The sequence below is a fragment of the Terrapene carolina genome, unplaced genomic scaffold, assembly GCF_002925995.2.
Source record: "Terrapene carolina triunguis isolate 2854851 unplaced genomic scaffold, T_m_triunguis-2.0 Scaffold141, whole genome shotgun sequence".
Classification (NCBI taxonomy): Eukaryota; Metazoa; Chordata; order Testudines; family Emydidae; genus Terrapene; species Terrapene triunguis.
This window is the reverse complement of record NW_020664492.1, coordinates 8,478,957-8,506,057: the sequence shown is the minus strand read 5'-3', so window position 1 is coordinate 8,506,057 and position 27,101 is coordinate 8,478,957. Positions and strand designations below refer to the sequence as shown.

At 44.4% G+C, this 27,101-nt stretch overlaps 1 protein-coding gene across 2 annotated transcripts in view; it reads left to right on the top strand.

The window, feature by feature from the left end:
* The window catches only part of LOC112116016 (stAR-related lipid transfer protein 13-like), a 361,349-nt gene that overhangs the window by 147,649 nt on the left and 186,599 nt on the right, over positions 1-27,101 (top strand). The window contains exon 1 of one of the 2 annotated variants that reach the window (XM_026653540.2): positions 9,026-9,149. The exons of the other annotated variant lie outside the window; for it this stretch is intronic. Coding sequence (XP_026509325.1) covers positions 9,026-9,149 — 124 coding nt within the window. Of the gene's footprint in view, positions 1-9,025; positions 9,150-27,101 lie in introns of those variants that run through there. 2 annotated transcript variants of the gene reach the window in all.

Genomic DNA, 27,101 nt, shown 5'->3' with positions numbered 1-27,101 from the left:
TGCCTGGCAAGGCCTCCTCCAGCAGCTACTCCGCCTTCAATTCAGCACTGAGTCGCACAGTCTCAGACAGCAGAGCCCAAGAGAAGGTGAGAGAGTCTGCCACCCCAGCCAGTCCTAGCGGCTCTGCAGATACCGCAGCATCGGGCTTGGGCAGTGAAGCCAAAACCCCACTTAAAATCACCTCCTGTGATCTTGGAAATCAGAACTGCATTTGCCACAGGGGTGGTGGAGGGAAACACCCTGTCACTAAATACAAATCACAAACATAGCAAATTTACTGTGTTTGTGATCAGTATTTAGTTACACACACGCACACACCAGTGGGGGGCAAGCAGTAGAAAGTAGGAAGGTTTTGGGTGGGCAAGAGTAGCCTGGTGAAGGAGGGAGAATGCAAAGGGAATAAGCTGATGAGTGGATAGAAAAATTTAAAATAAGTGTTGATTTTACTTTGGAGGGGTGGTGCCCGAACACCCTGTATACATGAGCCGCCACTGGTATCTTATATGTCTGTATCTATCTGTTGTCTCTTCTCTGGTACTTAGATTGTACGGTCTTTGGGACAGGGACCATCTTTTTGTTCTGTGTTTGTACAGCACCTAGCACAGTGGAGTTCTAGTCCATGATGAGGGCTCCTAGGCACTATGGTAATACAAATTAATAATAGTAACTGGATTCTAGACCTGCACTTACAATGTGGTCATTCTCAAGGAGGGTCCTGCACCATTCTTTTATGCCAGTGATACACTTACCCCTAGGCAAGCAGAGGTCTTCCAGGGGTACATCAACTCATCTAGATATTTGTCTAGTTTTATAGCAGGTTACATAAAAGCAATAGCAAAGTCAGTACAAACTAACATTTCATATGACTGGTTTATACTGCTCTATATACTATACACTGAAATGTAAGTACAATATTTATATTCCAATTGATTTATTTTATAACTATGGTAAAAATGAGAAAGTAAGCATTTTTTCAGTAATAGTGGGCTTTTGGATTTTTATGTCTGATTTTGTAAGCAAGTAGTTGTTAAGTGAGGTGAAACTTGGGGGTACGCAAAACAAATCAGACTCCTGAAAAGGGTACAGTAGTCTGGAAAGGCTGAGAGCCACAGTTTCCTGCCATATACAGAAGAATATCTTTATTTCCCAGAGGGAAAAAAGAGTTGGAGTGAGGGAGATGGAGCCTTGCAAAAGAGTTGGTGTGCCATTGAAGTGCTCCACTTCTGAACAAATTTAGAACCAGATTATTCTACCTTACTCAAGTTGAATAGTGCATTACTTTGCAAGTAGTCCCCTTTATCTCAAAGAGGCAATGTGTAGAATGAGATTTAATTCTTTACTCAGCTGTTGGCAGAACTGAATCATAGAATCGATGGACTGGAAGGGACCTCAAGAGGTCATCTAGTCCAGTCCCCTGCACTCATGGCAGGACTAAGTATTATCTAGACCATCCCTGACAGGTGTTTGTCTAACCTGCTCTTAAAAATCTCCAATGATGGAGATTCCACAACCGCCCTAGGCAATTTATTCCACTGCTTAACCACCCTGATAGTTAGGAAGTTTTTCCTAAAGTCCAAACTAAACTTCCCTTGCTGCAATTTAGGCCCATTGCCTCTTCTATCCTCAGAGGTTAAGGAGAACAATTTTTCCCCTCCTTACTGTAACAACCTTTATGTATTTGAAAACTGTTATCATGTCTCATCTCAGTCTTCTCTTCTCTGACTAAACAAACTCAAATTTTTCAATCTTCCCTCAGAGGTCATGTTTTCTAGACCTTTGATTTTTTTTTTTTTTCTCTTCTCTGGACTTTCTCCAATTTGTCCATCCATATGGAGATATACCTATCTCATAGAACTGGAAGGGACCCTGAAGGGTCATTGAGTCCAGCCCCCTGCCTTCACTAGCAGGACCAAGTACTGATTTTTGCCCCAGATTCCTAAGTGGCCCCCTCAAGGATTGAACTCACAACATTGGGTTTAGCAGGCCAATGCTCAAACCACTGAACTATCCCTCCCCCCACATCTTTCCTGAAATGTAGCACCCAGAACTGGACACAATACTTCAGTTGATACTTAATCAGCTCGGAATAGAGTGGAAGAATTACTTTTTGTGCCTTACTTACAACGCTCCTTCTAATACATCCCAGAATGATGTTTGCTTTTTTTTTTTTTTTTGCAACATTGTTGACTCATTTGTAGCTTGTGATCTACTATGACCCCCTTTCTGCAGTACTCCTTCCTAAGCAGTCATTTCCCATTTTGATGTGTGTAACTGATTGTTCCTTCCTAAGTGGAGTACATTGCATTTGTCTTTATTGAATTCCATCCTATTTACTTCAGACCATCTTTCCAATTTGTCCAGATCATTTTGAATTTTAATCCTATCCTCCAAAGCACTTGCAACCCCTCCCAACTTGGTAATGTCCACAGACTTTATAAGTGTACTCTCTATGCCATTATCTAAATCATTGATGAAGGTATTGAACAGAACCAATCCCTGCGGGACCCCACTCAATATGCCCTTCCAGCTTGACTGTGACAGTAACAAAACAGTAGATGAAAGAGAAAAAGCTGCTTTACTTTTGTTTTATTCTATCAGCAATTTGCAAATAGCAAGCCAAAGTTTTATCATATTTTCCACTCATTGGGCCTGAACTTGCTGTCAACGGGAGTTTTGCAACTGACTTCAATGACTTCAGGCCCCATAACAGAAACTGTAACCATTTTTTTTAAAGAATACTGTTAGTTTGAGGGCAGATTATCATCTCATGCTAATTTACCTGGCATCTAATTACCATGGTGATTGGGGGTACTATAAATAGCTATATACATAAATTAGATCTTTTGTGCCACAATCACAGCAGAACAGAGTTGCAGTTATAGCATGGTTCTGCTCCCAACCTTTTACATGCCATGGGTGAAGACTGACTGGAAGTTAAAAAAAATGAAATAGTTTTCATTCCTGTGTATGTTTCATTAGCAATAAGCAAATCCAAATCACTGTGTTCTAGTTCAATCTACTCTAGGGGCAGCTGGGGATTTTCTCCTTTTCTGCCCATCACATACTTTTATTGAATAACCACAAATTAAACCATTTTGGAATGACTAGTACCAAGCAGCTTAAATGCGGATTCAGTGGAAAATGTGCCCCTTTTTCTCTGGCTAGGTTATCTGGCTTGTTTTGGATAATGAAAAGTGTTTTATGCTGTAGACAACTAGCATCGATCTGTTGTCTGCTCATTCATTCTAATGTCTACTGCTGAAAATTAAGAAGGTGGTTAACCAAAACTTTACCTCCTACTCATGTTTACTAAAATCATAACAGGAAGTGAAAAAACGTAGACATATGAATTGTCAGTTACAAATGCACTTCTTGGAGCATCTTGGAGCATGCCCTTACAGTAATTGTTGATATAGGTGAAATTTATCAAAATTAATCCCTTTTTGACAATCAGATTACTGGACAGCCTACTTTCATTAAAGGGACAAGGTGGGTGAAGTAATATCTTTTATTGGACCAATAAACAGAAAGAGACAAGATTTCCAGCTCCACAGAGCTCTTCTTTAGGTCATTGAACGGGTAATATCTAAATATGCTGGCTAATGAATGGGAGAGTTCATCCACATTTTTGTCCCCCTCCTGATACAAGCATGGTATCTGCTTTTGCTGCTGATCTCCCTCCTTCTCCACTCCCCCATCAGCCACAGGAGCGTGAAACTGATGTGATTCTTGTCAGATTCCCTGCACCCTACACAGTTGGGAATAGTCTTGTTAGTTTCATTCTGCTGCTGCTCATGGAAGGCTATAAGGTGGAGTACAATTCCAGGAAGACAGCACTGCATTGGTTTAATTTTGATTAACATTTATAAAGATGTTTTCATTAACACCATAAGGGCTAGAAACATTTTGGACAGATTAAATTGACATTTTAAAAGGACAGTTGAAATATTTCTGAAACTGATCGATTAAGCCCTGTTCTCCTTCCAGGAAAGTTTCTGACTCACCAAGAAGTAGTGCTTTTTCAAGCCCTGAATTTTAACACTTTCCTTCCCTTATGTACAATCTCCTTTTGTGTCCTGTTGTCCCCCTCTAACTCCTCCACAGAGTGCTGGCCCCCCATTTCTTTTACAGCTCTTCATTAAGGGCTGGGGTTTGAGGCTTGCTTTGTTGGTCAGAAGGTTAAAGTGGAACTACAATAAACTCCTGATTTAGCTTTTTGAACAGTAACACAGCCCACAAGTTTATTTATGAGGAGCTGCTGAAAGAACAAGGACTAGATTGTGGTGAAGGTATGGGATACAAACATCTCTATACTCCCCTTTTGGTCACCTTAGAGAGAAGCTGAAGAAATGAGGACTGGTAACAGACAAGACATCTGGACATAAAAGGAGATGAGATGTAAACGATGTGGGAGGAAAACCATTAACAATATTTGGGGGCCTTGAATGGGTATTTGGAGCAACAAGTTGGTAAAGTGATACAGAACATTTCATATCGAGGTTATGGTTTCAAATCCAGCCCATGTCCGTAGTGACCCGTGAAGGGCTGTTCAGTATTCTGTGGGAAATGAATTGCTGATGTCAGTCTAGTTCCTGCCGGACAGGAACCCCTGTCACAAAGCAAACATCACACACAGCACACACTTATTGGCAGTATCAGTAGGAAAACGAATCAAATGGGTAGAGAGGCAGAAGCATCCATCTTCCCTAGTGGCTTTCTGTCTCCCAATCAGGGTTGAGGCGCATGGGAGCTTGGAGTTGCAAAAATCTGTATGGCTTCTGTCTCTGCTCTACCATTACTGTTGATGAATTTGGGACTTGACAGTAGAGCAGGGCCGGCTCCAGCTTTTTTGCCACCCCAAGCGGCAAAGGGAAAAAAAACAAAAACAAAAAACGATTGAGCTGCCGCCAAAGAAGAAGGGGAGTGAAGGACCCGCTGCCGAAGACCCGGACGTGCCGCCCCAATAATGGACGGAGTGCCGCCCCTTTCTATTGGCCTCCCCAGGCACCTGCTTCCTTCGCTGGTGCCTGGAGCCGGCCCTGCAGTAGAGGGACCTTATACAAACACTGTGTTCTCTAAGGATTATAGGGGAAAATACGGAAAAACTATTTCAGAGCAGTACTGTATTAAAATGTAAAGCTCAGATAGGAATTCAGGCAAATCTCAACTATTTTTTGAGACAACAGCCCTATGCAAATGCTTCTGCACAGATCATCCTTGGATTGTTAAAACTAATTGAGCAGTAACACTGGTTCCATCTGTTTGTTGCTTTTAGCCCCCAGTCTCTGGGTAAGGCTGATATAATAGGTTCTATTTTGATTTAAACTACATAGGGATCTCTGTTAATGTTCAATGTGACAGCTTCCTACCAAGCTAGGTACCTGGTATAGTGCAAGGCAGGGGTGCCGGAACAGGCAAGGCCCCATCACTTTATACCGGCCATAAGGGCGAGCGATGGGGGAGAGGGGAAGAGGTGGTGCAAGAGCAGGGCCTTGGGGGGAAAGGGAGGCGGGCCTGCAGGGGCAAGGAGTGGTAGGGGCAGTGCCATGGCTTGGGCACCGGTGGCCCCCCACTTTTAGTGAGCTTTCACTGCTCCTAGTGCAGGGCATTCACTTTAGATACCCCTAACCCAAGCGCTGGCACTGACACACAGACATAAGAATTTAAGAATGGCCATACTGGGTCAAACCAATGATCAATCTAGCCCAGTATCCTGTCTTTCGACAGTAGCCAATGCCAGGTGCTTCAAAGGGAATGAACAGAACAGGTAATCATCAAGTGATCCATCCCCTGTCACCCATTCCCAGCTTCTGGTAAACAGAGGCTAGGAACACATCATAACATGGTTTTGCATCAATGCTCATCCTAGCTAATAGCCATTGATGGACCTATCCTCCATGAATGTATCTAGCTCTTTTTTGAACCCTGTTATAGCCTTGGCCTTCACAATCTCCTCTGGCAAAGAGTTCCACAGGTTGACTGTGCATTGTGGGAAGAAATACTTCCTTTTGTTTGTTTTAAACCTGCTGCCTATTAATTTAAATTGGTGACCCCCTAGTTCTTGTGTTATGAGGAGTAAATAACACTTCATTATTTACTTTCTCCATACCATTCATGATTTTATACACCTCTATCATATGCCCCTTTAGTTGTCTCTTTTCCAAGCTGAAAATTCTGTCTTATTAATCTCTCCTCGTATGGAAGCTGTTCCATACCTCATCATTTTTGTTGCCCTTTTCTGTACCTTTTCCAATTCCAATATATCTTTTTTGAGATGGACAGCCAGATCTGCATGCAGTATTCAAAATGTGGGTGTACCAGAGATTTATATAAAGGTAATATCATATTTTCTCTTATTAGCTATCACTTTCTTAATGATTCCCAATATTCTGTTAGCTTTTTTGACTGCCACTGCACATAGAGTAGATGTTTTCAGAGAACTATCCACAATGACTCCCAGATCTCTTTCCTGAGTGGTAAAATTTAGACCCCATTATTTTATATGTATAGTTCGGATTATCTTTGCCAATGTGCATTACTTTGCATTTATCAACATTGAATTTCATCTGCCATTTTGTTGCCCAGTCATTCAATTTTGTGAGATCCCTCTGTAACTTTTCGCAGTCTGCTTTGGTCTTAACTATCTTAGGTAGTTTTGTATCATCTGTAGGGTGTGGGGTGCCTATATAAGAAAAAGCCCCCAAAATCAGGACTGTCCCTATAAAATGGGGACATATGGTCACCCTAATCATCTACAATTTTTGCCATTCTACTGTTTACCCCCTTTTCCAGATCATTTCTGAATATGTTGAATAGTGCTGGTCCCAGTACAGACCCCTAGGGGACACCACTATTTACTTCTGTCCATTCTGAAAACTGTCCATTTATTCCTACCCTTTGTTTCCTATCTTTTAACCATGAGAGGACCTTCCCTCTTCTCCCATGACATCTTACTTTGCTTAAAAGCCTTTGGTGAGAGACCTTGTCAAAGGCTTTCTGAAAATCTAAGTACACCATCCACTGGATCTCCCTGGTTCACATGCTTGTTGACCCCCTCAAAGAATTCTAGTAGATTGGTGAGGCATGATTTTTCTTTACAAAAACCATGTTGACTCTTCCCCAACAAATTGTGTTCATCTGTGTCTGATAATTCTGTTCTTTAATTTACTCAGTACTGAAGTTAGCCATCCTGGCCTGTAATTGCCAGGATCGCCTCTGGAGTCTTTTTTACAAATTGGCATCATATTAGCTATCCTCAAGTCATTTCCTCAGAAGCTGATTTAAATGATAGGTTACACGACCACAGTTAGTAGTTCTGCAATTTCACATTTGAGTTCCTTCAGACTCTCCAACACAGTCATAATTAACAAAGGTTGCAACTAAAAGAACTACTTACATTGGTTCAGAAAGCCTAACGGGTACCCCCTTCTGCCCATCTCCCTCGGGCTTTGCCCCTGCTCCCAGTGAAGTGGGGAGATGGGCAGCCACTGGTTCTCTGCTAGGGGCCAGAGAAGGAAAGGGACTGCAGCATTGGCTAGTGTTGTGAGGCAGGGGAACCCCCAGCCACTTGATTTTCTGGCTGTTTGGTCTGAGGGGGTCCAGGCCCTGAAGCTGCTCCCTGGCTGGTCAGGGACTAAGGGAGGTGAGCCCCCTCTCAGCCTGTGCGCCAAAGGATTGACTGCCAGAGTGAGGGTTATGGAGGAGGTGATCCTGAAAGTGGGGTGTGGAAGGAATGAGGAAGGAGGGGAGGAAAGGGAATGGGGAAGAGGGGAAGGAAAAAGGTGCTGGGGAGGGGGGATAAATTTGAGCGATGTCAGGCAGTTGTTACATTCACAGACTAGAAGGGAACAGTTGTTGCCAACCTTTCTTTGAAGCAGGGGTCCAGGAGAGTGGGGGAAGGGCTGACACCCCCACCCCCTCGGTGCATGGGTCCTAGGGAGTAGGGGAAGGGCCTTGGAGCATGATTTCCTGCATAGGGGAGTCCCCTGAGGAAAGAAACAGAGGACACTTTATGAAGGGGGGGGTATGCCTTGCTGGTGCCATCCCATCATGGCTATGTGGGGGTGTTGGTGGGTGAATTCTCCCCTGGGATGGTCTGAAGCCCCCTCCCACATACAACGGGCACCTCTGTTGGGGGTGGAAGTGGGGATCCCCCCACGCTGAATCCTGGCAGATAGCAGGGGAGCCCTCCCTTCTGTTAGCCTGCTGTGGCAAGGAGTGGTGGCAGGTCCCCATTACATCCTTGCGGGGGGTTCCCCTGACACTAGCATCCCAGCAGGTGGGGGCTCCGGTGGTGGGGCTGAGGCAGTTCAGGGAGCCCAGGGCCTAGGCGGGGTGTGTAACTGATTAACAGAACATCCTGAAGGTGTTTCAGCTGATCAATTCCGATAGTAAAGACCAAAACTGCTCTCAGCTGGGGCCGGTTCCTGCAGCTCTTACTGGGACCATGGGAGCCGGACGGGGACTGGTGCTTGGAAGTCTCTGACAGGCTTCGGCCCGGGCAAGGCTCCCTGCGTGGCGGTGCAGCAGCCAGGCTCGGGAATGGCCCGACAGACGGGGCAAACCTGCGTGCAAACCTTCAGGAGCGATCTGCCCTTCGCCGCCGAGCCTGGCGACAAGTGGCTGCGGGGACAGCCCGGCGGGAAGGCAGCGAGAGGAAGAAGAGCGCAGAGCCCCTGGTGCGCTGGGAGGGGAGCTGGGCGGGGGGTAAGTTGCTGTCCATCTGGCCCGTGCTCTGGGCGCTCCGCGAACGGGGCCGCAAGGAGCCAGGCTCGGCTCGGCGCCCGCAGGAAGGGGGAGCGGGGCGAGCCGCGGGGAGAAGCGCACAGGTTAGCCGAGCCTCTCGGAGCTGCCGTGACGCGGGGGGACGCCTCGTGCGGCGAGTCTGACACACACCCCGCCTGCAGCTCCCGGTGCCTGGCTGCCCCGCTGCTGCCGCCGCCGCACGTCCCGGGACGGCTGAGCCGCAGCGCGCGCGGAGCTGGACCTGCCGCGGGCAGCCCGCGGTGATGCCGGGGGCTCGAGGATGAGCGGCAAGCGCGGGTCTGCCAAGCCCCAGCTCCGGCGGTCGTTCAGCGAGCAGCTGCGGGACTCCACCGCCAAAGCCTGGGATTTACTGTGGAGAAACGTCCGCGAGAGACGGCTGGCAGGTCAGTCCCGCGAGCGCTCTGCCCCGGCTGGGAGTGAGGGATCCTGCCCTGGCTCCCCTCAGGCGCTCCTGCCGGAGCAGTGCCCGCTGCCACTGGGGTCCTGTCCCGGCCCTGCTCAGGCAATCACCTGTCTGGCGGCTCGCGCTGTGCAACAGCAACTCCACTCGCTCTGCGCGGGCCTCGTACAGCGCCGTGTGTGCCCTGCTCCGCGGGGCATTAGTGCGGGCTGCAGCTGTGGGAGCGGAGTGGGTGTGCATTAGTGCCTAATACAGCTGTGAGTGTGTGTTTTGTTGTGTTAACGAGTTGTGTACTCTGGACAGCGCTTTGTGCGCCCCCTGGGCAGTTGGGTGTCTGCCCTCTGTCCAGTTTTGGTCTTTGTCCCCTCCCTATAGCGCTGTGTGTGTGCACATTACACACCCACCTCCTCTACAGCTGAAGTACCAAAGTGCTCTTGCTTTGTTTTTGTAACTTCTAAGAGTTCCCGTATGTAACAGCTCCTCAATTATTGATGGCTCTTTCAGGTACTATTAGCGAACCCAGCAGTAAGAAGTGAGACAGATTCCCCTATGGAGGAGGCTGGGAGATCCGTCCCCTGGATGTTACAGAGTCAGAGCAGGTCATGGGGAGGGCAATCCGCTCCCATGCCCTTCCTCACCCACGTATCCCAGTCATGTAGAGCATTGTGAGCTCTGCCCTCAGCTGGCTAAGCAGGTGGGATTTAAAGCAGGCGGAAACTGAGGGAAAGGTTTTTGTGTGTGGATGGCAGGGCTGCCCAGAGGGGGGGGGCAAGCGGGGCAATTTGCCACAGGCCCTGGGCCCCGCAGGGGCCCCCACGAGAATATAGTATTCTGTAGTATTGCAACTTTTTTTAATAGAAGGGGCCCCCGAAATTGCTTTGCCCCAGCCCCCCTGAATCCTCTGGGCAGCCCTGGTGGATGGTAGGGGGTTAGGGTTAAAACCTGGGTAAGAGCCCTGTTTAACTCTGCAGTGAAGACATTCCCTGCAAGGGGAGACTTCAAAATTACCAGAGCCAAATTAAGAAGTAAACTGCCCAATTACATCCCAACATCCACCCATTATATTTCTAATTACTGGAGGGTGTGGGGGTCTAGGGCCAGATTTTCAAATGTATTTAGGCACCTAATGATGTAAATAAGCTCCTAATGGGATGTTCAAAAATGCCTAAGCAGGTTAGGTGCCTGACTCACTTCGCAATCTGTCTGCAACGTTTGGGACCAAGATACCTTTGAAAATCTGGCCCCTAGAATCTTAATCCCCTCAAATCAAGTCAGAGGAGACTAAATAAATCACCCCCTTCAGGAATGACTCAGGTCATTCTGAGAACAAGATGGCAGTAGCATGTTGATTTTACACATGTAAACAGATGATTAGTTAATATTTATAAAACACCTTGAAGATGAAAAGATCTAGATGGCACCAAGATACACTACATGTGACACATTTGCCTTGTATTTATAATGAAGATTAATTTGCAAAACATGGATTCTTCAACTACATTCTATTGTCTTGTAGATCGTTTAAGGACACCATCTAGGACTTTGTAACATGCTGGTATTGGAGTATATAGGGCACATTTTTCTAATGTAGGCATCTAATTGTGCCCACAAAATGTCCACAGATTCAAATAGTTAAAATAATGGATACAAATTACATGCTTGTTTTTGAAGACTTAGTACAGACTATTTGGCTATGGCAAAGAACTTGTATTTGTGGAGTAGTGTCTGGTTGTGGGTAGGTACACAGAGCCCCAGAATCCTACTTGTTTATTTCTAAACTTGATAGTTCTGAGAAAGCATAAAAATAAAGAATATTAATATCTCCTTACATGTAATCTGGTTAGTGCTTTGTTAAAAGCACATGCCAGCAGGGCATTCAGCTGGGACACTGGGTTAGCCATCTTCTGTCAAACAGACCTCAACTACTGCTTGAGTGAGCAGAAGGCCTGGGCAGACTGCCACAGAGCAGCAGCCAACTTTTTAAAGGAACTTGGATTAAAATTGATGGAGTCAGGCTTTTTAGCTAAAGTGGCTGTAATACTCAAGTCCTGACTTAATGCACTGCCATAATTTATGTTATTAATTCCATTATAATATGCTGGTGAGTTTGTGGTAAAGGTGCCCTTTATCTGATTACGTGGTTCATTTGACAAGATAACAAAATGTGTACAAATAATATCTGTGGAGCTAACAGATTCCAAATATACCCTGTTCCTCAGATGGTTTTATGTCTCTTGGCTTTCTGCCCTTGCATTTGTATTTATTTGTCTTTGTGTTTATCTTAGTCTTGGCCTCTGTGGCCTCAGTAAATATCCCTGTGGCCTTTCTTCCACTATTCATTAATGAAAGGCATGGAATTTAGGCTGGTCTAAATACGTCATTATTTGCTGGCTGGCTGGCTGATCAGCTGCCCATCTGTAGTAATAAATAAGATCACACTGAGGTGAACAGTTGTCCAACTTTCCTTCTCCCCAAAGCTGATATTTATGCTGCAGCCCTGAATGACAATCACACCAGCAGTCCTTGAAAGTTAACTAGGGCTTCAGAAGAATGACCGAGGCGGGAAGAACACTTTTAACCCTTAGCTTGCTGGGGGTTTTTTTTCCTGACTTCCAGCCAAACGAAGGTTCAGGAAACAGTTATATAGCAAATCATCATCATTATTATGAGTGAAAGTAGAAGAGGTTTGGGGGCTCTTATGTATTTATTCCTTTGTCTTACTCTACCTTTTCACCTCTATTTAAGGCTCAAACGTGGGCCTCGCAGGGGAGGAGACCCTTTCATCCACTGAATGGGCTATTTGCATTAACATGTGTTGTAGGGGAAAACAGCTGCTACTCCCCCTCCCATGCAGTTGGCCAAGGAGTGGATGAGCAAGAGCAGGGAGCGGACAGAGCCTTAGCTCTACTCCCTTCACTGCTCCAGGCAGCACAGCTAGGCTGCAGTGGAGGGGGAAGGAAGCTATGCTAGGAAAGGGCTTGTGGAGTGTTACTTCCCCCCCACCCCTTTGAGCAAGGGTGATTAGGAAGCAGAGTGTGACTAAGGGCTGGTGCACACTAAGCCCCAGTTCGAACTAAGATACGCAACTTCAGCTACGTGAATAAACGTAGCTGAAGTCGAAGTATCTTAGTTCGAACTTAAAGGTACTTACCGCGGGTCCACACGCGGCAGGCAGGCTCCCCCTTCGACTCCGCCTACTCCTCTCGCGGAGCAGGATTACTGGCGTCGACGGCAAGCACTTCCGGGATCAATTTATTGCGTCTAGACAAGACGCGATAAATTGATCCCAGAAGCTCGATTGCTTGCTGCCGAACCAGCGGGTAAGTATAGACGTACCCTAAGAGTCACACTCTGGTTCCTACTCTGCTTCTGGTAGTACTAGGCAATTATGCGGTGCCCCTTATTCAGGCTGGATTGCAAGGTGCAAAATACTCTTTTCTTCTGTTCCACTGACCTCGACTTGTTTATTAAATTAGTGGGTATACTTAATATAATGACCTAAGTGGTGCTTTTAGTAGTTTCTGTGCTTTTTTTTTTTTTATATACTTACCTAGGCAGGTCGTGTTCAGGTAAGATTCTTGTTACACTAACATTTTCATTTGACTGTTTAGAATTCACTAACAGGTTCCTTCTCTGGTGTGACTTTGTTGTTGTCAGTGTCAGTTCAAGACTGGAAAAATAAATTCAGTCATTACTTTTGAGAGATTTATCAAATACACTATTGATTAGATGACCTAATTTTTAAAGACTATCTAGTACACTGGAATTTACTCTAAAGACAATTTAGTGGAGAAGTTTAGGCCCTGATATAGCTACCTGTTTTAAGTCCAATTGAAGTCAGTGATCACTAAATTTAACCACATGTTTAAGTGCTTTGCTGGATTGGGGCCTTGATGATCAGGTTGTCCAAAAGACCATATATAGAAAGACCTTGGATAGTTTTTAACCTGGCCATAAATCTGGACCATCAGACTACCACATTTGAAGAATGACTGAAATTCATTGCTTTATGGATTTGAGTGTTTTTCTTCACATCTTGAAACTCAGTTATATTGTTGTAGTTTAAAAAAAAAAAAAAAAACTAATGATCCTATAGTGCTTACTGAAATCCTGACTCAAATCATGATCATCTACCATTGTAAAATTATAGTAGTAATAATAATAATGGCTTATATTTATTTATGCATTGTTGTTGTAGCATGTTGGTCCTAGGATATTAGAGAGACAGGGTGGGTGTGATAATATCTTTTATTGGACCAGCTTCTGTTGGTGAGAGACAAGTTTTCCTGCTTACATACAGTCTCTCTCTCACCAACAGAAGCTGGTCCAATAAAAGATATTACTACACCTACCTTGTCTCTCTTGTTTCAGAAGGATAACTTGTATGCAGTTGAAAAGTGCTATGCACACTCTGGCATGCTATAAATAATTACATCCAAAAAACTATACAGGAAGATTGTTAATGTTGCAAAGTTAAACACTCAAAATTTAGGAAATGCCAAAATTAAGGTTGCCTGTGCAACCTTAATTTGTCCCCCTGGTGCATATGTATTATGATGCAGTCTTTAGTTACATCATCCCATACTATATTTTCCCCACAGACCCCCTTGCCTCTGTCAGTGCACAGGACAGACAGTGCTCACTGAACGAGCAGCTATTCAATATTTTGTTTTCTCCTCATTGTTCATAGATGTTGTTCACTGCATGCTATTCAAACCCTGCTTTGAATACAGAATTATTAATTTCCCCCTGGACTTTTCTGTGGTGCTCATCCCTGTAGTATCTGAGTGCTTCACAAACATTCATGTATTTAGTTTCACAATATCCCTGTGTGTGTGTGTGTGTGTGTGTGTGTGTAGGTGGGGGGGGGTGTATTATTACCCTCATTGTACTGATAGGAACTGAGTCACAGAAAGATTAAGGTCAAAAGTGGCCACTAATTTTGGGATGCCAGATTCAAAACACCTAATATTTCAGAGTATTTAGTTTTATATAGCACTTTTAGATGTTCAAAGCAGAGCCCTGATTGACTTCAGGTGCAGCTGCTGAGCACTCAGCACTTTTTCAAATTATACTCCAGGATCTGAAATTGGTCACCCAGAATATGAGGAGCACACAATTTGGGTTGAATCCTACAAAGGCACTTGGGCATTGCAACGCTGAACATCACGGTGCCTAATTTTTTGGTGCCTGGAAAATCATGACAACAACACTGCTGCAACCCACAAAGCTGAGTTAGGTCCCTGTACAGAGAATGGGGACAGATAGGCACTTAAGAATGTGACCCACAAAAATCTGCAAACTAGGCAGGTAGCTGCTTAACCCAGCCAATGTGCTAACTGTCTGTCTCCACACAGACAGGCTGGAGGAGAGGTGTCCCCTGCCTTCTAACTTTTAGCTCCGCAGTTAGTGCACTCACCTAAGATGTGGGAGACCAAGGTTCAATTCCCCCTCCCTGACAAAGCGGGAGAAAGGATTTGAACAGGGCTTGCCCACTTCTCAGGAGACTGCTCAAGCTACTGAGCCACAGGAACTCCTGCTGAAGCTGTTTCCCTGTGGATAAATAATGAGAGAGTGATTGGGCCAGAGAGAATGACCTAATGACTGATAAGGGCACCCACCTGGGGGGCAGAAGACCCTTGGTCAAGTCCCCCTGCTCCGATCACTCTTTCATTATTTATATGTGTTCAGATCAGACCAGTTGGGCAAAGTAGGCAGCCAAATACCTGTCTGTCTTTGTTTTCTCGCCTAGCCTGTCCCAGTCCTCCCCACCCGATGCTCATCTTCTCAGCCCCAGTTTCCTTGCCACGCCTGTCCTAATCTTGCCCCCTTCAGGCTCCTTAACCCAACCTATTCCCTCTGCTGCCTTCCCCCTTCAGGTCCAGCTCTTGTTCCTATTTGAGTCAGGCTGCTTCCTCCTCCACTGCCTGGGCACCAGTAGGTAGAGCACTGAGAGCACAGGAGAGAGAGTCTCCCTGCTCTCACTTCCAGTGCCCCTTGGTACAGCAGCCCAAAGCAGTAATCACAGGGAGAATCCTGCTCAGCTGTCCTGCTCTGGGCTGGTGCATGCTCAGTGCAGATGAAATCTTTGGATAATTTAGCTGCCAAACTGCAACAAGTCCTTACTGAGTCCGTGGCTGCTGCAATTTTTCAACTTGGTCAAATTTGGGAAGCTTCTCATGGGAACAGCAAAAGGCGCTTCCTTGATGCCAAATTTCAAGTCCCTATTCCAAAGGCACAAGAGCTTCTCAGTGAAACAGCTGTAAGAATACTTTTAACATGGGCAAAACAACATTTTTTTTCTAACTTTTCTCTTGAAAATGGCTGAACTGTATTTGCTGAAACCAAAAAAAATTAAATCTGCCTGAGGCAGTCACCTGTCACAGAAAAGTTTAGCCAATGTTGACCTGAATTTGATGGGTGAATTTTTATGGCTCGCCACTGATCGCATCCGACAGAAGATTTATAGGTTCTTATCCAATTCAGACTACAGAGTTTAAGAACTCAGAGAGTTCTATATTGGGAGAGGATTCTCAGGGTGCTTGGCAAGAACGCATACACTGAGGACAATACCAAATTGATAAAATATTTATTGCCATTAACATAAAAACAAGGAATGCAATGAAACTTATAACTGCAAAACAGTAAAAGGATTCAAAACTCCTGCTGGTAACATTTCTATTATAAGTACCTTAACCTAACATACTCACACCCTTCCTTGGGAGCCCGGTAATAGGAGGTGAAGGACCAGCCTCACTCCTGGCATGCCCGATTACGCGATGGTGCTGGCTTCCCCGATGGTTAGGAATGTTGAGTAGTTATACTATACTGCATAAACTGAGCTGATAGCGTGATAGAAGATAGTCTCTAGAGTAAAGTACTCCAAGAAACCGAAGCTTCAGGAGTTAGAGTATAGAGCTTAGAACCAGAATTTAGAGGAGTGAGAGCCTATCCCTAAAACCATCCTAAAAGACTAACTAACCAACCCTTACAAGGTATTTTATAGGATCCTGATCTATGTAATCCAGGCCCAACCTACTATACCCAAATCTTGTTTCTGTACCCTAAGAAATTTATGGGTACCCTTCTCCTATAGGTTAGTGGATTATGACACTTACTTTCTAAATATATTAATAAGAATTATCTCACTTCAAAACTGCCAACCTAGGCTCTCTTGATGACCTAGAGTTGTGGTGTACCCTACGGTTACCAACCGGTTGTAGGAGCCGGATAAACCTGTGATGTGATGTGGATAGTTCCTCCTTTTAGTTCCCCAAAGTTCAGGGACCATTCTTAACGGTGCCAAAGGTTGCCAGCTTTTATGCTAACATATGTATAACTGATTATACTTTTTGCTATATAGCAGATCTTACCAGATCTTACAAGCCGGTAGACTTCTTGCATTTCAGCAAAAATTATTATTAGGAAATACATGTCTCAACACATCCTAAATTCCAAGGAATTAATACTGATAAAATATAAGAATAAAATGGATTAATATTAGAAAAAGAAACATTAATTAATACTGCTGCCTGAATTAGTAGGATATAATAGCTAGCAAAATAATCCTATGGGCTACACCAAGTTATAAGTAACTGAAAATGGAGATATCAGGCAAGTTTGACTATAAGCATCATTATCAGCTCCACCTACAATAATCCAAAAACACTTTAGACTCTGATTTGCAACTATATGGATCACTTCAATCACCATTGAAATGCAACTACCTCAGGGATGGGATAGCTTAGGACAGGAAGCATAATTTGTCCAATTGAATCTCCAGGAAAGGTTTAGGAATAGAGCTGAGTGGGAATTTTGCATCAGAACAGTATTCCAATGGAAAATGCCCTTTTCACAAAATCAGAAAGTTCCATTGGAAAATTTCTATTTTCTGTCAGGAAAATCAAAGTGACGGCTCCCCGGCTGCTCACCAGGAAGGATCTTATCAATTTCACATTTTGTCTGCGTGGTGAAAGCAAAACTGAAAAGAGTCTTCCAGGCAGACAGCTGCTGCCTGGCTGGGGGGAAATGTGGGTCAGGCTGAGTGCCCTGGTTGGCTGCCTGCCCTGCACCCTGGCACTCCAGTAGCAGCGGTGGGAAGGGGAAATACAGAGAGCCTTGGCACTCAATCTATAGCTGCTGGCCTGGATGGCTCTTGTCATTTTCATTTTCTGCCTGCAGGAGAAAAATGAAGTTGACAAGAGCCTTCCAGGTGGACAGCTGGCAAACTGAAAAAAATTGGTTTTGGTTCTCTTGAAGTGCAAGTTTTCTGGAAATCCCATCTCACGGAGAGTTTTATTTTTAAAAACACATTTTGTCCTGACTCAGGGTGTTTTTTATTTATTTTTGTTAAATGAGAGTTTTCATGGGAAGGGGCTTCCATTTTCCAGCCAGCTCTGTTTAGGAAGCAGGGTCGGCTCTAGGCATCAGCAAACCAAGCACGTGCTTGGGGCGGCACATTTTCAAGGGCGGCATTCTGGCCGTCTTTTTTTTTTTTTTTTTTTTTTTTCCTTCAGGCAGCAAAAGCCAAGAGCCAGCCCTGGCAGCAGCAGCGCATTGTGCGCGGGGGGTGCCCTGAGGTCGCTGCGGTTCGCGCCGCGGGGGAGCAGCGCCGCACCTTGTGGCTGGGCCGGGCAGGCTCCTAGCGGGGGACACTTGGGCTGAGGGCCGCCCCTCGCGGCACACGGAGCCGCCTGCAGATGCCGCAGGGCGGCCGCCCCCCAGGGCCACAGCTGGGGCTGGGCGAAGCGGCCCGAGCCACCCAGGGACTGCGGCAGGGCGGCCAGAAGCAGCAGCAGGGCCATAGAGCGCGGGGCGCTGTCGTGCGGGGCCTGCGTCCCGCTCTCCGGGGCTCCGCTGCCTCTGGGGCTACCCTGCCAGGGCAGTCACCCGGCTCTGCCCTCTCGGGTCCCAGCCGGTCCTGGAGGCAGAAGCCCTGGATGGAGGGACCCTGGGCTGAGGTGCGGCCCGGGAGCCCCACTGCTTACCCCGACCCTGCCAGCGCCGGACCGGCTGGAGGTGAGGGGGGAGTGGGTGGAGTCAGCACTGGTGGGGGAGAGCCCAGCGCTGGGGCGGCACGGGGTGTGGGTGGGGTGGGGGAGAGAGCCCAGCGCTGGGGTGGCAGGGGGTGCGGGTGAGAGCCCAGGGGTGGGGTTGGGGGGCAGCCAAAAATTTTTTTGCTTGGGGCGGCAAAAAACCTAGAGCCGGCCCTGTTAGGAAGGCAGAAAGTAATTACCCCCTTTGGAATTTGGCAAGGCCATCAAAGCAATGCCCCTTGTGGTTGGTTTGTTCTGATTACTGCAAGTGACCAGGGCCTTTGTTTTGTATGCAGATAGCACCTCTGGCAGCAGTGGTTTCTAGCACCAAGTTGGGGTGCTGATTCTGTACCAACTCAAAGGATAGAATGCCTCTCAATTCAGGAAGTTATGTTGGCAGTTTATCTGGAAGTCTCATCCATCTATGGAGCAGGCCCAGCCACGCTGAGGTGTTAAGGATGCCTTATAGCTGTTACTTATCAATTAAAATTAAGCAGTTATGAACTTTATGAGGGAACTGACTTATAGGTCATGTGTCTCCTTGAAATACAGCTCTCATACAATGTGAGTGCAGCATACCTGCAATGTAGGAATGTTATGGCAGCCCAAAAGAAGTTGCTGCTGATCTGGCACCACATGAGCAAGTGTAAATTGCTATAGTAAATCCATTGACTTCAATAGAGCTACATGAGTTTACACTAGCTGAGGACATGATTCATGGTCAATGTTTATATTTAACATCTGTTAAAGAATATAGTGGTGCATAACACACTGTTTTCCTTTAAATACTTGTTTTAACAACAAGAGAATGAACCTTCTAATTTCTTTGTAGAAAATTGTTTTCGAATTCATTTTGACTTACTGATTAATACCATGATACATTGAACATTCTTTCTGGCATTTTTCCGTAGGTGTTTCCAATATAGCAAACAAAATCTGTGATTATAAAAAAAAAAAAAAAAAAAAAAAAAAAAAAATCACATCCAAGTCTCACAAATTAAAATCTGGGCACTCTCCTGTGTAAAATTAGTGAGATTTGGCCCCTGTGCCTATAGACAGACCATGCAAAGACAGATTTTCCAGTATGCCATTACAGTTTGTTACAGTAAGCACATATGGTCTGATTTTTTTCCAAGAACCTACATTGACTTCAGTGTTTAGTTGTACATGGCCTGATTTTCAAAGGCACTGAACAACAGTGGTTATGTTAACATTGCCTAGGGAGTTTGAGTTGGGACTTGATACAATGTCTTTGGACATATCTTGTGCAAACTAATTGTCATTGTAACATGAATCATAACTTCCATTGCCAATGTACCATGAAAAATATGACTGAATGTCTCCTAATCAAGGTAGAAATGTATAAATATCTCATTTCATTGATGGTGATTTGGTGAAGCTGCAAGTACCATGCAATGGGAATGTCTGAGCATTGTTTTTCCCTGCAAGCTCTTTTTAAAGAACATTATCTTTCCAGAAGTGTTGTTATGAAGTCAGTACTTCCATATTTGCATTATTTCTGGCTAATAAATACATCAGTGTGAATGAATCATGTTCAGAATTCTAAAAGCAAAACCTATATTAATATGTATATCATTATTATACAAAGGAAATAAATATATCAAAAACCTGTAACCTAAGTGCAAAGGGAGCATTCATAGCAGAATGATGACCTTAAATGAATTTGCATTGGTTTCCATCTGAGCTAGTCTTTATATTCTAATAATTTAAATTTTTTTCTTCTTAATTAAGACCTTTGTGTGCAGTGCAAATGAAACAGATTAACCTAATTAAAGTAGCTCAATAAAACCACTGAAATTATTTTGAAAGACTATTTCATTGCAGGGTCAGTTTTCAAAAGGAGCCTTGGAGATATGTACACAAAACCTGATATTTATCACCAGGCGTGCCGCCAGATTTTCTGCCGCACTAGGCGGCGGAAGTTCCCGCCCCAAAATGCCGCCCCCCACAGAGGCGGCGGAAGGTCCCGCTGCCGAAATGTCACCGCCCCCCAAATTGTAGCGCCCTAGGTGACCGCCTAGGTCGCCTAATGGGTTGTGCCGGCCTGTTTATCACGATGGATTTTGTGTATGTACCCTCCTATGTCCAATGTTGAAATGATACCCACATGCTAAGAAAACAAGCTAAAGTCACTGTATCTCCACTGAGAGAGAGTACAAACTCCCATTAACGTTCATGGGATTTACATGTTTAAATCCCCCAGATAGCAGTGGGAAAAGATTCCATTGTTAAAGACAAAAGCTCTGAAAGATGCTTATTATTCAGTCCGAGGTGTTTCTGGGAAGAAAAGAAATTACGTTTATGATTAATCCTTTGGTGAGGCCTGCCAGAGAATTTCTGTGGGAGTCTCAATCATGTCAAAATTGAATTGTATGTTAATGCTAGGAGTTTGTTTAGGTGGTGAAAAATAATTTTAAAAGTATAGATATCCTTTATATCATGTATGTAATGCCAATACTGTATTAAGTAGTGATGGGCAAACTGCCCAAAGATATAGTGGCTGTCCCCAGGGCCGGCTCCAGCATTTCTGCTGCCCCAAGCAAAAAAAAAAAAAAAAACAGCGGGAGGTCCTTCACTCCTAGAGGGACTGAGGGACCTGCCGCCCCCGAATTGCTGCAGGTGCCGCCCCTCTCCCTTGGCCGCCCCAAGCACCTGCTTGTTAAGCTGGTGCCTGGAGCCAGCCCTGGCTGTCCCTTCCAGTACCCCACAACAATTCACTTTCCCCAAACTACCTTCACACTCTCTCTCTCTCTCTAATCACAGTGAGTTGGCACCAATGGGTAGCAGCCTGAGTCTGAAAAGGGGGAGATGACAGCAAAGTGTCATTGCATCAGTCATTCTAAGGATACCTCTGCCTTCCCACTCCTGATGCTACTGTCTTCTCATGACCCTAGTGGGTCTGATTCTGTCAGATTTTCCGCACTCTGACTTCTGCTTCCTTTCCCAGGTTCTCACTTGCTCCTGTCCCCTCTTATCCTTCCCACTCCACTGCTAAATTTGCTAGCATCACTTAAAGACACAGGAAAACAAATATTTAATTACAGAAATAAAATGACATAGAAGCCAATCTGCTTGAGTATTTCTGTGCCAGCATGGGATTTTACAGAGGACATGATTCCCAACCATCCCAAAATTCACAGTACCATTCTAACTTCTACATGCCTACCCCTCCCCTGTGGGCTCCCTTGTTGCTCCCACTTGTGGGGTTTGGACTGGCTCTGGAGAGTCAGCAGGGGCTCTGAAGTTGACAGAGAAGTTCATTTTATTTTCATATCTTCATGAGCCTACTTCCCCAGCATAACTTGAACATTTATTACCTAAACAAATTCCAGATATTGAGACACAAACATCACAAGAAGCTATGCTGATAAGATGGCAAGTTGGCCGGGATTGTAAGACTGGGATATTTTAAATCACAATCAAATTCTACCCAATCATTATTTACAGAACTTCTTTGATAAATGTCAGTTCATTCCAGAGGTTGATAGTTAACTTGCTAAGCTGTAGCATTTACCCATAAGCATTTCTGGCAGCTAGTATGAATAGCCATTTATAACTGGTTCTCTCAAGGGTGAAACCTATTTTGGTATTTTTGCCACTGACTTCCTGTGGTTCTCCCAAAATCCACTGGATTCTGGGATGGAACCACATCTCATTTCCCAGTAAATAAATCTCCCTCTTCTCCCCCCCTCCCCCCACTCTCCCAGCCCTCCTAGTGAGGGGACATTCTGGGCCAATGTGTAAAAGTTGATACTTAGTCAATATGCTAAGGTAAGAGGTATATTGATGGAGGCTGTATGGAAGGCACACTGTAAAAAAAACTTAAATTAGCTCCAGTGTATCTGAACACTAAAGTTTATAGTAAGTTCTTTTTCCAGAAAAAAAAAACAAAAAACAAAAAAAAACCACATATTGATTTCTATATCGTCACTCAGATATTTTTCTATGATATATAGGAGCTAAAAATAGATTGGTGGGAATGTACATCTTGCAGAGTATTGTGGTTATCTGGTATTAAACAATGACAATCTTTTTAATTCAGACTCCTTCCTAATATTGGTCATGGCAGTCAAAATCTACAGCTTTCTCACCTGAGTGAGATTGCTAGATGTTACTACTTCAGACAGGGGAAATAGAGACAGAGGCCTTGTCTAATCAGGGATTTTTTTGAACTGGCAATTCACATTCTGTGCAGCTCCACCAGTTGTAGCACCAGTGGAAGACAAGGCTCAGGCATTAGATGACAAAGTGGAACTTTTGGAGAATTCTAGGTCTAAAAAATCCTAGTGTAGCTACATCAATAGACAGTCCATGCTAACTGCCTGTAGCAAACCAACCTTCTCTACGTTGGAAATTTTCAGTCATGTGTGACTGGTCACCAGTATAAGCTGCACCACTGAAAGCCCCTAGAGTACACCGTAAACCACAATTTACCCTGGTACAATTGACCTCTTCTGCAAGTCAGTGCAAATCTTGTTTCATAGCAGCTACATTGAGGGTTTGCACCAATGGAGCTCCACCAGTGGCTGAAATTGAGGCAAATACCGAATATAAATAAATAGGCAACTTGTGGGAGGGTCACGAAGGGTCAAGTGCCCCCCCCCCCAGCAGCCAGCCTGGGCAGGAAGAGGAAGGGGCGGGGGCCAGAGCCACAAATGAAGGGCTGGGGCCAGAACCTCTTCCAGCCACACTTCCTGGGACGCTGCCCGGTGCAGTGCAGCGACTGACAGGGAGAGCGCCTGGCTGTGGCAGCAGCAGCCTGCACCCCTGCCCAAGCTCAGCTTCTGGGGCCAGCGGCCAGTGAGCCAAAACCCCCACGAAGGCCAGATTAACTCTCCTGTGGGCCCAGGGGTATTAGATTTTGTGGGGTCCCTGTATACAAGTTGTGATTGTTTCACTCCATATGATTTTATAAAAATATGCTAATTGGAATATGCTTCATGCAAAAGGTCTCTTGTAAGGTATCATTACAAAACTTATAATCTACCGAGTGTGGTCATCCTATTTGTATAAATGTATCATTCTTGAATCTGAAACCAGAAATATGAAATATAACTCTGAGGTCCTATTGTAATTCTGCAAAGTGTGGGCCATTAATGGTGGTTTGGAATCTTGATGGCTCCCATCAACTAGGACAATTGGTTGTAAATGGCTCTGTTTACTTGCAAGCCTTCCTGTGAGTCAGGCCAGGAAGAATGAAGGCTTGGGGTCTCACAGGACATGTGACCATGTCATCTGGTACTGGAATCCATCTTGAACCTGATGTTTTTCCATTTAGAGGGAGGGGTGGGAACCCAGAGAGACAAAAGATTCCTGCCTTGTTCCAAAGCTATATAAGGGGGTGGAACATAACAAGGGAGGTTCCAGTTATGAGAAATCCCCTAGTTCCCACCTGAGCTGGAGCTAACAAGAACTGTACCAGGGGAAAGGATTGGGCCCAGACTAGGAAGCAGTCCAGTCTGTGAAATAAGTTTATTGGAACGTCTCTGAGGGTGAGATATTACCTGTAATCAGTTTCTTAATGTAGTAGGCTTAGACTTGCATGTTTTGTTTTATTTTGCTTGGTAACTTACTTTGTTCTGTCTGTTATGTACAGTTTAATTTTGTGTGTTTTTGAGAATGTGGTTGGACTGGATTATGTGCAGGGAGGTGAGTTGGAGAGGGGATGGATTGGTAAAAGGAGGATGAAAATCTAAGATTTTAAGAGTACTTAAATCCTGCTTTTTATACTTAATAAAATGACTTGCTTATTAATTAACCCAGAGTAAGTAATTAATGACTTAAATGACTGCTTCTTGGAGCAGCTAGTCCTGGAACCCACAAGAGGAGAGGCAATTTTTGATTTAGTCCTAAGTGGAGCACAGAATCAGGTCCAAGAGGTGAATATAGCTGGACCGCTTGGTAATAGTGACCACAATATAATTAACAACCCTGTGGCGGGGAAAACTCCACAGCGGCCCAACACTGTAGAATTTAATTTCAGAAAGGGGAACTACACAAAAATGAGGAAGTTAGTGAAACAGAAATTAAAAGGTACAGTACCAAAAGTAAAATCCCTGCAAGCTGCATGGAAACTTTTTAAAGACACCATAATAGAGGCTCAACTTAAATGTATGCCCCAGTTTAAAAAACATAGTAAGAGAACCAAAAAAAGAGCCACCGTGGTTAAACAACAAAGTAAAAGAAGCGTGAGAGGCAAAAAGGCATCCTTTTAAAAAGTGGAAATTAAATCCCAATGAGGAAAATAGAAACGAGCATAAACTCTGGCAAATGAAGTGTAAAAATCTAATTAGAAAGACCAAAAAAGAATTTGAACAGCTAGCCAAAGACTCCAAAAGTAATAGCAAAATTTGTTTAAAATACATCAGAAGCAGAAAGCCTGCTAAACAACCAGTGGGGCCACTGGACGATCGAGATGCTAAGGGAGCACTCAAAGACGATAAGGCTATTGCGGAGAAACTAAATGAATGCTTTGCATTAGTCTTCACTGTTGAGGATGTGAGGGAGATTCCCAAACCTAAGCCATTCTTTTTGGGTGACAGATCTGTCCCAAATTGAGGTGTCATTAGAGGAGGTTTTGGAACAAATTGATAAACTAAACAGTAATAAGTCTCCTGGACCTGATGGTTTTCACCCAAGAGTTCTGAAGGAACTCAGATGTGAAATTGCAGGACTACTAACTGTCATCTGTAACCTATCATTTAAATTGGCTTCTGTACCAAATGACTGGAGGATAGCTAATGTGATGCCAATTTTAAAAAAGGGCTCCAGAGGTGACCCTGGCAACTACAGGCCAGTAAGCCTCACTTCAGTACCATGCAAATTGGTTGAAACTATTGTAAAGAACAAAATTGTCAGACACATAGATGCACATAATTTGTTGGGAAATAGTCAACATGGTTTTTGTAAAGGGAAGTCATGCCTCACCAATCTACTAGAATTCTTTGAGGGGGTCAACAAGCATGTGGATAACAGCGATCCAGTCAATATAGTGTATTTAGATTTTCAGAAAGCCTTTGACAAGGTCCTTCACCAAAGGCTCTTAAGCAAAATAAGCAGTCATGGGATGAGAGGGAAGGTTCTCTCATGGATTGGTAACTGGTTAAAAGATAGGAAACAAAGGGTAAGAATAAATGGTCAGTTTTCAGAATGGAGAGAGGTAAATAGTGGTGTCCCCCAGGGATCTGTATGGGGCGCAGTCCTATTTAACATATTCATAAACAATCTGGAAAAGGGGTAAACAGTGAGGTGAAAATTTGCAGATTATACAAAACTACTCAAGATAGTTATGTCCCAGGCAGACTGCGAAGAGTTATAAAAGGATCTCACAAGACTGGGTGACTGGGCAACAAAATGGCAGATGAAATTTAATGTTGATAAATGCAAAGTAATGCACATTGAAAAACATAATCCTAACTATACATATACAATGATGGGGTCTAAATTAGCTGTTACCACTCAAGAAAGAGATCTTGGAGTCATTGTGGATAGTTCTCTGAAAACATCCACTCAATGTGCAACGGCAGTCAAAAAAACCTAACAGAATGTTGGGAATCCTCAAGAAAGGGATAGATAATAAGACAGAAATATCATATTGCCTTTATATAATCCATGGTACGCCCACACCTTGAATACTGCGTGCAGATGTGGTCGCCCCATCTCAAAAAAGATGTATTGGAATTGGAAAAGGTTCAGAAAGGCAACAAAAACGATTAGGGGTATAGAAAGGCTTCCGTATGAGGAGAGATTAGTAAGACTGGGACTCTTCAGCTTGGAAAAGAGGCGACTAAGGGGGGATGTGATCGAGGTCTATAAAATCATGAGTCGTATAGACAAAGTAAATAAGGAAGTGTTATTTACTCTTTCTCATAATACAAGAACAAGGGGCCACCAAATGAAATTAATAGGTAGCAGGTTTAAAACAAACACAAGAAAGTATTTTTTCACTCAATGCACTGTCAACCTCTGGAACTCCTTGCCAGAGGGTGTTGTGAAGGCCAATACTATAATGGGGTTTAAAAGGGAGCTAGATAGGTCCATCAATGGCTATCTTCCATGAATCTATTAGCCAGGATGGGCAGGAATGGTGTCCCTAGCCTCTGTTTTCCAGAAGCTGGGATTGGGTGACAGGGCATGGATCACTTGATGATAACCTGTCTGTTCATTCCCTTTGGGGCACCTGTCATTGGCCACTGTCAGAGGACAGGATACTGGGCTTGATGGACCTTTGGTCTGACCCAGTATGGGCATTCTTATGTTCTTAATTGATACCTGGGGGAGCAAACAGCTGTGCATCTCTCTATCAGTGTTATAGAGGGTGGACAATTTATGCGTTTATCCTGTATACATTTTATATAGAGTAAAATGGATTTATTTGGGGTTTGGATCCCATTGGGAACTGGGTATCTGGGTGCTGGAGACAGGAGCATTTCTTAAGCTGTTTTCAGTTAAGTCTGCAGGTTTTGGGACGTGGTTCAGACCTGGGTCTAGGTTTGCAGCAGGCATGTCTGGTTCAACAAGGCAGGCTTCTGAAGTCCCAAGCTGGCAGGGAAAACGGGCTCAGAGATAGTCTCAGCACATCAGGTGGCAGTCCCAAGGGGGTCTCTGTGACCGAACTTGTCACACAAGTCTTTTCCTAATTTAAAACAAAATGGCCACAATTGTGGCATCAAAGCTATTAACGCTATACTAAACTTGCCTTTTAATTAACATAAAGCTGTTCTGTAGTTACATTTCAGTCTTAAAACGTGTAGAATATAGTTAAGTTAATTCAAAATAGCCGACTTCTTACCTTAGAACAGCTGTTATATTGGTTTCTTTCTGGGAAGGAGTTTGGGTGCAGGAGGGGGCTCCAGGCTGGGGCAAAGTGATGGGATGCA